The sequence below is a fragment of the Thunnus maccoyii genome, chromosome 1 (assembly GCF_910596095.1).
Source record: "Thunnus maccoyii chromosome 1, fThuMac1.1, whole genome shotgun sequence".
In the NCBI taxonomy this organism is placed as follows: domain Eukaryota; kingdom Metazoa; phylum Chordata; class Actinopteri; order Scombriformes; family Scombridae; genus Thunnus; species Thunnus maccoyii.
This window is the reverse complement of record NC_056533.1, coordinates 20,423,150-20,435,224: the sequence shown is the minus strand read 5'-3', so window position 1 is coordinate 20,435,224 and position 12,075 is coordinate 20,423,150. Positions and strand designations below refer to the sequence as shown.

Genomic DNA, 12,075 nt, shown 5'->3' with positions numbered 1-12,075 from the left:
GCCATGTCAATGTACCTATTTAAACTGACTGCTAGCTGCAGCAAGACTTCCTAACGTGTTACATACAACAATATGAACTTGGTAAAAAGGTCTTTAAATGTTTTGTTCCACTCAGATGGGACAGACGGAAACAGGATTTGAAACTGGATCAACTGATTTGGCTGATTTTAAAGTTTTATTCGAGTCCACCATTGACTATACTTGTATCTGCTACATTCAGATCTGAACAGATCAAGTTATTGTTGCATTAAAATTTACTGCTGAATTCCTCCAGTTTTTATCATTTACTACTGTATACCTATGTTATTGTTGGCTTAATGTTTATTATTGCTTGTAACATTTTAACATGTGTGTCAGTGCGCCAATGAAAAAGTTTGTGCTTCTGCTCTCATTGGACCACTCTTTATAAATACAGGTTGAATGAAGTAAGGAAGAATTACAACAAAAGGGTAAGAAGTATAAATATTTGTGACCTTGTCTTGGCTTTTTAACTGATAAGAAAAAACTTTACAGTATAAAAAATTAATCAAATCAAATTAATTAAAAAAAATTACAGTATATATATGTATATTTCAATTTTTCCAAATAGGGTTACATGAGGAAACGAACATTCACTGTAAACAACATCTAAACCCCATATATTTATTTATTTATGTGTATTTTAGAGTTTTCTTTTTGATTCTACTACTTTATATGATAACAGGTTTATATAACATTTCATGCTCGCACTTCAGGAGAAGGTGTTGTTTAATAGAAGAAGAAGAAACAGAGAGATGCAATCCTACATCATTCCCAGGTACCTGCAGCTTTAAAAAATTGCCTTTTTCTCCTGCAGCTTAACAGTGCCTTTTCATGACAGTTATCAGCTTCAGGGGCTTAGGTCTAAATATCGGTCACAGTATGGTTTTTGAAAACTCGGGGTCCCATGTAATAAAAGATACTCCGTTACAGTGCTAATCCCAAGCCCTGTGAAAATCCTCCTGTGCTCCAGTCAAATACATCTCCCCAAACTACATTAACTCACAGCAGAGGGACTGAGCAGCAGTGGGCTTGCATTTCTATAGAGCTATTTTCACCAACTCATACCCTTTGCATTCAACATACAGTAAAAAAAAAAGTAAATCTTATTATCCATCTATTTTTGTGAGTGGATGGTGATGGAGTAATTTCAAAGGCAGTGGAGTGTTGCGCTGTGTCGAGGGAATCCTCAGAGATTCCCTATTGTGCTCCTGCCAGGCCGCACACACTGTTAATCACACCATGAACAGACTCAATAACAACAACAGCCTCGTGAGAGGCTCAAGCAAACCAAGGGCCCTTTCACACCTACCTCCTTTGGTGGACTTGGACTTTTCAGTTGGATCAGGACCAAAACCTCCCCCAGACCATGGTCTGGACCAAACAGCCGAACCTTTGTGTGATGAAAGGAGGTGGTCTTGGTCCGGACCAAACTGAACCATGGTTCAGTTTGTTTCTAGTGTGAAAACATGTTTTGGATGGTTCGGACTTTTGGATCAATTACAGGAAGTGCCGGCAAGCTATTGTCAGAACCGGAAAAAGAAAAAATTAACCGCAGTAGCACACAGGGAGAGGAGGAGACTAAGTTTTTAAATTAAATATGACAACGTTATAAAAAGTCAACTGGAAAAATCTCATAAAAATGCGACTTTCCAGGTATTTTTGGAGAGGATGAGAGCAATGCCACCTGAACATAAAGTAATGCCATAATAATATTTTTATAGCGGCAACAAAATGAATCTGTTCTTTCATTTTTCTCCATTAATTCAAACGGTGATAGAAGACTACCCGCCGAATTGACAACATGCCAGCTTCAGACGCACGCTCATCTATAAACCAATCAATGTCAAGTATAGGGAGACGCAGCCCACGTAGATGATGACGACAGGACGTAGGTTTGTCATGTTAAGTTCTTTGCATTCATGCATTCGCATAATTGCAATGTGAAACCAAAACACTAACCAGATCAAATGTGACAAAAACATGAACCTTGGCTCAGACTTTCAGGTATGAAAAGGCCCTAACACTAACACACAGACTCTCTTCTGTCCTAAAACAATGAAAATGCTTCAAACAACAGACATAACGAAATAAAAGAAAGCACTTGCTGATGATGAACAATTTGATCATTCACTAGCAGTTCTTCTTCGATTGTTATGATTTCCACTGTGAAGCAGGAAAAGGCTAGCCTGGTAGAGAAGGGAAGGACAAAAAGGGGTAGGGGGATAATGGTCAATCCTGTGTGTGTGTGTGTGTGTCAATACAACCACACGGTGTTTGCTCTTCTGGGACCGTTAGATCATCAATCACAGATTTATTCCCAAACACTGGTCGCCTACATCAATCCAAGACACTAACACATGCTGTCATTGCTGCCACGGGGCTACGTTAGCACTACTGGCTAAATAACTGTCAGATCATTGTAGCAGCGGGCAGGCCGGAGCTCACGCCTTGTCCCCCAATCACTCGCTGCAGTGTTTAAGAAGTCATCTTTTCCACACTCTATGCTGCATCCCAGGTGAATGTGTGGCTGCATGTGGCAGCTTGGGAAGCGATGATATGGTCATGATGGATGCGTGTGGGGTCGAGTATCAAGTCGGGGCAAGGCACTGGGGAAGTGGGGGTTGTTGTGCGGTGGCGGTGGGCACAGCCCTGACTGTCAGACCGCCAGCCTACAGCCACAGCTGCCCAGGATACAGCGGCTGGCTGGGAGCCAAGGTCAGCACGGCAGGGCTCGGGACTGTTCACAGTCGACTGATCACATACTCGTAGCTCACCAGCTCAAACAAGCTCCGGGACAAGACTGAATTCCCTTTGTAACAGACTGAAAGACAAAGCACTGAGGATTTCTTCTGAGAGATCAGTGGAAGACAGATATTGGGAATGGAGCATAATTTTAGAAATCTTAGAAAATGGCCCTCTTTTTATAATCCATTATTGGAGTCTAATTTAATGAATGAACTGAATAAAACTAGTAATTAAGCAATTTATTTGTATGGGCAATGTTTTCCACCTAGAAATAATACATCAGTTTGTACTACATTGCTGTTATGGGTGCATTTCAAAATGAAGGAAAAGTGGAAAATGACAAGGTCTTGAATGCTCATCAGATGTCAGGGACATCTCTGCAAACATGAAGACACATACAATTAAAGCTTTAATTTTAATTGGCCAATTTAAGACGTACCGGGGTGAAATCGTGACTTTAAAGTGTGAATGTGACCTCTTTCCCAACGTGTGCATAAGCTCCAGCCCCCCGTGACCCAAAACAGGATAAGTGGTTTAGAAAAAAGATGTAATTGAAACAGTGTTAATTTAGACAAGAATTTAAAATTTAGTTTTAGTCTTAGTCGCTTATTGAAAATTGTAGATGGTTTAAACGCAAGTGTCGGTTATATGCTGGAGTGCGTGTGTGTGTGTGTGTGTGTTGCAAGTGTCGGTTCTATGTTGGCGGAGAGCTGCCAAAGTGAATCTATGGTGGGGGAGATAAATGACTGGTTAGCAGCCAATGCTTTGAGATGGTTACTATGATATAGGTTGTCCGCCCGAACAGAGCCGGCTATTTCGTCTCGTCTTTTCGTCATCAGGGCATAATGAACAGAGATTTTGCTGTAATTTTTGTTGTCAATATTTTTTCATTTACATTGTTACAATTTAGTCATGCAATGAAAGGTCTCCAACGAATATTTATCATTCAAATTTCTTTGACAAAATTAACACTGATTTCAAACAAACCAAGAGAAAATGTGCTGCTATACAACACTTATTGTTGTCAGAGGCCTTGAGCTTTGAGAAACATTTTTGAATTTAGTTGTTACTAAACAACTAAACTTATAGATCAGTTGTAAAGGTTATAAATCATTTAACATGTTTCTAACATGGGGTCAGTTGGGATTGAATCTCATAAAAGGACGTTTGTTGCAGAGCTGCGTTGTTCTGTATATCCTATATGTTCTTCATTTTTTATCTACCACCACTACATAGTCACCACTACCAAATGTACCATTTTGGTATCATTTTTTGTCAGCTAATCATGCTTTTTAAAATATCCTTTCTTTTTCAACAACACAATCTGTTACAGCATTGGCTGAAACACTCTCAACATCTTGTCTACAGCAGACACAAGTTAGCTGCATTTTCAACTTTACACATTAGGATCAAGGATATCTTTATTATCCCCGAGGGCCAATTTGTTGTACAGCTAGCAGTAACCACATAACCGTCAGACAACAACAACAATAAATAGACAATAAGAACAATATAAAAATCACATTGAGTTATTTAAAAGGCCAATGGCAGCAGGGACAAATGAGTTTTTATGTCCTGGTCCTTGGTGCATCTTGGCAGATTGTATCTGCAGCTAGATGGAAGCAATTTGAACTCCTTGGACAGGGGGGGGGGCTACGATCAGCCTTCAAAGTCCTAACCTTGTACAGATGAGGAAGGTCATTCAAGGTCATACCTGTAATTTTACTACACACTTTGATGATACCCTGCAATCTGTTTCTATTTTTGAGGGTAAGTAACCCATACAAGCTGACAAAAGAGAATGTGAGGACTGATTTAATAAAACAGGAATAAAACATTTTCATGAAGGTATTGTCAACATTAAAACTTCAAAGCTTACAACAAAAGTACATGCGCTGATAGACTTTTCCACACACAGCATCCACATGAGGCTCGAAGGTCAGCCTGTTGTCAATTATAGCACCAAGATGTTTGTACTTCTGCACAAACTCCACAGCCTGATTGTTAACGACCGTAGAATTATTTCTAAAATCTATTGACATCTTCATGGTTTTTCGACACATTGATGTCCAAGAAGGACGACTTGCACCAGTCCGTTAATTCCACCACTACAGGGCCATGATCAGGGTCATCACCACTGAGAAGAGACATGATGACAGAGTCGTCCGCTGGCTTAATGATATTAAGTTGCCTCACATATTGGATTTGGCACTCATTAGTGTACAAGACAAATAAAAGAGGCGAGCGGACGCACCCCTGGGGCGATCCGGTTATTAGCAGTTAATATATTCTTGATCTATCTGTTCTTGATTCTGTCATAACTGTGGTGGGAGTTATAAAATAGAGCCTAATAAATGCATTTTCCAAGAAAAAAACTAAATCATTTCAACAGTAGACCACTGGGGTTGGTAAGAAACACCTCTTCCTTTCTTAAACCAGAATATATAGAGCATAATGCTTTATTGGCTGTATAAATCAAGTCTGTATCAATATAAAGTGTGTATGCAGCTGTGTGTGTGAATGTGGAGAGTGCAGCACATGAGTGTTCGCATGCACGTCTTATGGAGGTGTAAACAGCTGTCTGCTGGCTGATGCTGTGCCTTGCAATGTCAGAAACACTCATTTATATGCACCTGGAGCAAAGATATCTCAAGCGTCTCTGTCTTATAATTCAAATCAAGCTGCCTATGTTACCATAGCCTGTAGATGTTCATTCGGGAAGGGCACAGAGAAATAAACAAGGTAACGCAGCCCGAGTGGCTCTGACATTTAACTGAATTCTAATAGAAAGTGACAGGAGATTGACATTAAATGAAATTCATACAGGGCATCTAGAACAACCAATGTGTGAGGGACAAACAAACAGAGAGAAAGCTCTTCACACTTCCTCACACAAACAGTGAGGTGTTCTCACTTAAATCAAACAACAGAGATACAGTTTAAACATGCAACTTAACATGCATAGTTTCTTCTATATTATCATAATACAAAAGCATTGCACTAGGGCTGCAACTTACCATTATTTTCATTATAGATAAATATGTTATCTGTTGCAGATTTATTGTGATCTGTTTGTCTTTAAAATGTCAGAAAATTGTGAAAATGCCTGTTTTTATTTCTAAGAGACCATGGTGACATCTTCAAATATCTTGTTTTGTTTGAAAACAAAATAAATAACCAAAGTTATTCAGTTTACAATCATGTATGACATAGAAAAGTGTCAAATCTTCACACTGTTTCCCAAAGTCCCGACCAACAGTCCACAACCAAAAGATGTTCAGTTTACTGTCATAGAGGACTAAAGAAACCAGAAAATATTGACATTTTAGATGCTGGAACCAGAGAATTTTTTTTTTTTTCTTAAACAATGACTCCAAATAGTCAATCGATTATCAAAATAGTTGGTGATTAATTTAATAGATTGAATTAATAGATTAATCGACTAATCGTTGCAGCTCTATATTGCACCTTTTGAAGATAAAAGTTCCCATTGGAAAAAGCAATAAACTAAAATTGATTTATTATATATTTTAAAAAATGCCACATTTAATGAATTTGTAAGACAATGTCAATGCTTCGAGGGGACAACAGACAATTTTCAGTATCAAATTATCATTCTTTTGTGTAGATCTTTGATCATGAACAAAAAGTCATAAGACAATTTGAAGTTATTGAACCAATTGATCAGTTGCTACAACAAACGTGCAAGACAAAAAGTCCAAACGAGTTTCATCAGTCATGGACAATAAAGTATTTGGTGCTGTAGAAAACAATTTTTATTTAATTCATGTGTCAGTGTCGCTGTCTTGTTCCCCAGCTGTCTGCCAGAATACAACATTTTTAAGTACCTTTGAAAACATGGCTGTTAATAAGTTGGTTCATTGCTTTTAGGACAGAAGGAGGAACAATGTCTCCCACTTTTTCACAAATATCACCCTACAGCACCCCTGACTCCCAAACTTTCCTCTATACTCACTGTTGATGTTTTGAAACTGAACAGAGCTGAGAGGAATTTTGGGGTTTTGGGGGGAGTTTATCTCTAAATTAGCTTTTGGTTTTTCTATTAGTCACCCTCATTATGACACAGAGTTACTGTTTTAAATCATAATGATTGAGGGCAAAGTTATTGCCCCAGTGGTACAACAATTGGTCTCATACTAACCACACTGACAAAAAAACTCTTCCAGGGAAAACATTTTCTTTCTCATCAGAGATCTCCCAATGGGTAAAATAAAATACTCTTATGGTAAAAATTCATTCATAGTGTTCAGCATTTATATAAAATTTGAGCTGCAATATTTTAACAGACCTCTGTTACTAAAAAGCAGCTCAATTCCACCATAAAATCAGATTCCAGTAATTGGTTTTCCCTGACTACTGCATAACATATCTGGTTAGACAAGTAATCAATTGATTTTTAAAAAAAAATCAATTCCACCACCCATCAGAATATTAACCAACTCGTCCTGTCAGAGAGAAATACAGTTTGTCTACTGCAGGTCGTACTCAGGATAAGGTGAGACTAAAACCTGGTGAATGTACCACTTTGATGTAATGAGTATTAAATGATGTGCTGTGGAGCAGAAAGGCCATTCAGAGGCACTAAGGTGTGGGTCATCTTACCCGGGAGGACTCATAGGAAGGACTGGACTCGCCACCTGCGGCCCAAGACGCTTGGTTGGTCCGCTCATCCATACCTGTCAGAGGAAGAGATGCACAACTCAGTCAGCAAGTCAAGATTACTCACACAGTCCAATGTACATATTATGCCTAGATTCACTCTCCCCCGCTCACAAACACACACACACACACACACACACACAAACACACACACACCCACACACACAAACACACACACACCCACACACACAGACATTCATAAACATACACACACATATAAATACAGTGGAAGTGAATGACTGAATTACAATAACAATAACAACACTGGTCACTGAAGTTTTTATAGAGTCCATGTGGTTGCATTTAACAGTATTCTTCAGTCTTCTGTTTAAAACCATAGACAAAGATGCATAACAGTCTTCTGTTACTGCTGCTTTCCTGTGTTACTTTACTGTACTTTCCAAAGTGGAATACACTTAAAACAAAGACATGTTTCCCAGAACTTCCTTTAACAAGCAAGGAAAAGGAAAATCCTCTTTTTTTCCAATGTTCAATGTTTTTAAAGAAAAAGGCTGGCAATTTTATGTATTTTTCTTAATCATGTGCAGAGCCAAACCAACAATGAACTCATCCTACTTACAAGTATTGTGTGTTTATCCAAGTCGGATATATCATATTCCTCTGTTCCGTAGACCTCCGTTATTGTCCAAAAAATTAAAAACATAGGAAGCTGTTTCTAAACAAACTACAGCAACCATTTCCTTTGGGGAGAAGGAACATGTCACCAAGTGCAACGGTGTGAATCACTGACATGTTTTCTTTAGTTTTTGGACAACAACAGAGGAGCAGAGCGAAGTATAGATATATATAGATACATCAGATATATCAGGCTTTGGATAAACCCCCAGCAGCTAAGCACATAACTTTACCCAAAGTAAAGCTAATCAAGCAGTATTGGAACTGTATTGGAAACTTATGTATGTGTCACAAACACAGTCATTCCTGACAGCGACTTGCTCTCATCAGAGCATGCATAAATGTTGGCATTACTACAGATAAATAAGACTTACATTATATCTAAGGCCTGATATCAAAAAGGCCTGAAACATTTAGACAATTAATTGATTAGTCTATCGAAAGACACTTAGTTGGCAACTACCCATAATCTATTAATTGTTTCAGTAATTTTTCAAGCAAATTTACCAAACATTCACTGTTTCCAGTTTCTCAAATGTGAGGATTTGTTCCTTTAATTCGTCATATTTGATAGTAAACTGAATATCTTTGGATTTTGGACTTTTGGACAGATAAAATAAGGAATTTGAAGATGTCACCTTGGGCTCTGGAAAATTATAAAAGGCATTTTTCACTATTTTCTGACATTTTATTGACAAGACAATGAATTGAGAAAATCATCAGCAGATTCATTAATAATGAAAATAATTATTAGCTGCATCTGACTCAGATATCTAATTGTCAAAATAACTCCAAATCATCTCTCCAAAAGTCATCTAGCAAGATAAAAATGCCATTTAACTCTATTAACTATTTTCATAACATTTAGAAATTAATGACAAAAGTGACTAACTAATCCCTTCAAAAGGTTAAACTTCATGACACAAAAACTACTTTTCTTTTGCTTTACATAATCATGAACAAAAATAATCATTCCTTCATATGCTTCATGTGCCAAAAAGCAACTGCAACTTCATGATTTGGCATTGATGTATGCGGAGCTACTTCCAAACAGCTGAGCACTGAAACTTGATAAAACTCATTTTCAAATGGAAGAAAACCTCTATGTTTCAAAAGTCAAACAGATAAACAAATAAAATCAATAACTGCAGACAAACTGCAAAGCCAGACCATCTGGCATATGTTGAAAAACATAATATCTGATCTTTAAAATCTAATTTATATGATATAGTCAGTGAAAATATGTGATGCCTCAATTGTTCTTGCTGTTTGAAACAATATTGTGTTGCAGTAACAGCCAAAGTCCCCACAAAACAAAACATAATTGCAGAGCTGGTAAAGCATCAACATTCTCCAAGTTATTGATTGTCCCTGTTGTAATTCCATCTGTCTCAGTAAAATGTAATACCATTTGTTCATTTTCAACTTCAAATAAAAAATATCTGATTTAAAGAAAATGCGTGTATGCTCAGAAAAATAATAACATAGGAGGCAGCAAACAAAACTTTTCAAAATTAAGTATATTTTTAACCTTGAAATTGAACAAATGACACGATGTCTCCATGCAGAACAGTTAGACATGCAAAAAGTAAACTGTGCTGTGCGTGAATGAAACAACACGACTCCTGAAAGCAGAAGTGGATCCTGCACAGACAAAAAACAAGCCTGTAATCACAGATCAAAATGTGTAAAGCAGTTCTCTGATTTACAAAGTTTAGGTAAAGTTCACTTCACTTCACTAGGCTCAATAGTGGTACAGTATTTCTTATATGGCAGTTATACTGCAGTTCAATCAAAAAAGAAAATGGTTTTGAGGCACCTATCTGAGAAATTAAAACAAACCCCAAAATGACATATGATCAATTACAGATTTTGCGGCCACTGCAGTTACATATTTTTTTGCAAATTAATTTTAAACTTCCATGATGCTGATACATTCTTAGTCAGAAACTTGCATCATGGAAAATCTAATGATATACTTAAACAGAAAGTCAGTGTCATTTCTCTAACCAGAAATCATGCTTCAGTGAGCAGAGTCATCTTGGCAAAAACATGTTTTGCTGCTAGCACGCAGAAGATTCATTTCCTCTTCTTCAGTGGCTTCATGGAATAAAAAAATATATAATTTGTGTCACTCATTTATCTGTGTTGTCATTCCCTTCATAACTGTGATACTTTTGTTATTAATTTATCTACTACTGTTAACTACTACTTGTGTTCCTAAAAGCTCATCCAAGGTTCAAATTTTTGGTAATGTGACAACTCCAGTGTGACATATTGTCGCCCAACTGAGGGCGTTTACACACTGAATGTAACAATAGTCAGTGTTTGCTCTCTGGGCCACTGGCTGTCATCTCGTCTGATTACCATCTCCTACCAGGGCTCAAGGGTCCCCTCTCTTCCCCTTGCACAGACAGTCAGCACAATAAGATTACTCAGAGACACAAGAGGCAAAAGAAAAACACACACAAACACAAATGCACTGGCTATAAGGTTACATATGTCTAATGAATTGGGGGAACCATTGCTGCTCTAATGTATTCTGTGACAAACATGGATTAATTTCTACAACAGAGAGCTGACACATGCTCTTCTCACACAGTATTTTTAAAGTTCCAATAACCAATATTCCTTTTTATTAACAATGAATCAAATTATGTTTGGGGTTTATAGATGCACATTGAAGATAAAGATAGATTTCTTTATCAGAAATAATCCAACTGTGAGCAACCAGCCCAGCAACAAACTGCAGGCAGACAAAGTTGGCGACTAGCTGGTAAACATACACTCACGTTAAAATCAATGCAGTCTACCTTCATCAAGGTTATATTTTTTTGTTGAGGGGTGTTGATGAAGCTTTTTGTTCATTTTGGAGGCCGTGGTTTGTGGTGCTGTTGAATTTTATTTCATTGTACTGAGACCTGTTTCTAATAATGGAGACTAGACAGAATATTAGAATTTCACTGCAGGAAACCAGGGGAGACACGCCTGTTTGGATCTGTCTCTAGAGCTGCAACTGATGATTATTTTCATTATTGATTAATCTGCTGATTTTGCTGATTTTCTCAATTAATGGATTAATCTTGAAAGTGAAAATGCCTGTTTCTTAGAGCCCATGGTAACGTCTTCAAATATCATGTTTGTTTGATCAACAAAGCAAAATAAATAAGTTATACAGTTTAAAATCATGTATGGCATAGAAAAGTGTCAATTCTTCACATTTGAGAAGTTGCAACCAGCAAATGTTTGGCATGTTTGCAAAACAGAAAAAGGGGAAATTATTCAATTATCAAAATAGTTGCCAATTAATTCCCTGTCGACTGATAATCGATTTATCGACCAACCGTTGCAACTCGAATCTATTCCAAAGCAAAAGAGTGAACTGGTGAGTGTAATTATCCTGAATGTAGCTGCATGTGTGTAAAGTGAAAATCACTTGCAGTGCCTGAAAGGTTATCCCAGTAATTCACCAGGAACTATGTGTAAGAGGCTTAACAAAGCTTTAGGTGAAACATGGCTACACTACAGGAAGACGTGTAATTTTCTTTCAGTCTTGCTCAGTCTTGGTCACTGCTCCCAACTCCGCTCCCAATTCAATATAAAATTTACAAGAACCGATTTTTTTTGGCCACTTGGGGGCAGTGGAAACAAGTTGTGAACACAACAGTAACATATCATTATCTTTTAAGTTGATTCTGCACTTGTTAGCATACCATTGATTGCCAGCAGTTATGGAGCAACATTCATTTATTTGGAGTCATGTTTCTGGCCATTTGGTGAATGTAAGTCCAAAATTTTAATCTCCTTTCTTGGTCTCTATCAACCCCTGACAAAAATATCTGGTTCTTTAGCTGCTAAATGCTCCACTATGTTCACCAGCTAGTCGATAACTGTGTCTGTTTGCCATTTGGTGCTGAGCACTGCAGGTAGTGTATAGTGGGTTTTTAGAGGGTTTTTTGTTGAAAAAACCTACAAAAATAATACTACTGAGAG

At 37.5% G+C, this 12,075-nt stretch overlaps 1 protein-coding gene across 6 annotated transcripts in view; it reads right to left on the bottom strand.

Moving 5' to 3' along the window:
* tcf12 (transcription factor 12) overlaps positions 1–12,075 on the bottom strand; it is an 88,321-nt gene that overhangs the window by 67,055 nt on the left and 9,191 nt on the right. For all 6 annotated transcript variants that reach the window (XM_042421016.1, XM_042420930.1, XM_042420690.1 and 3 more), the window contains exon 4: positions 7,390–7,463. In XM_042421016.1, coding sequence (XP_042276950.1) covers positions 7,390–7,463 — 74 coding nt within the window. The remainder of the gene's footprint in view (positions 1–7,389; positions 7,464–12,075) is intronic.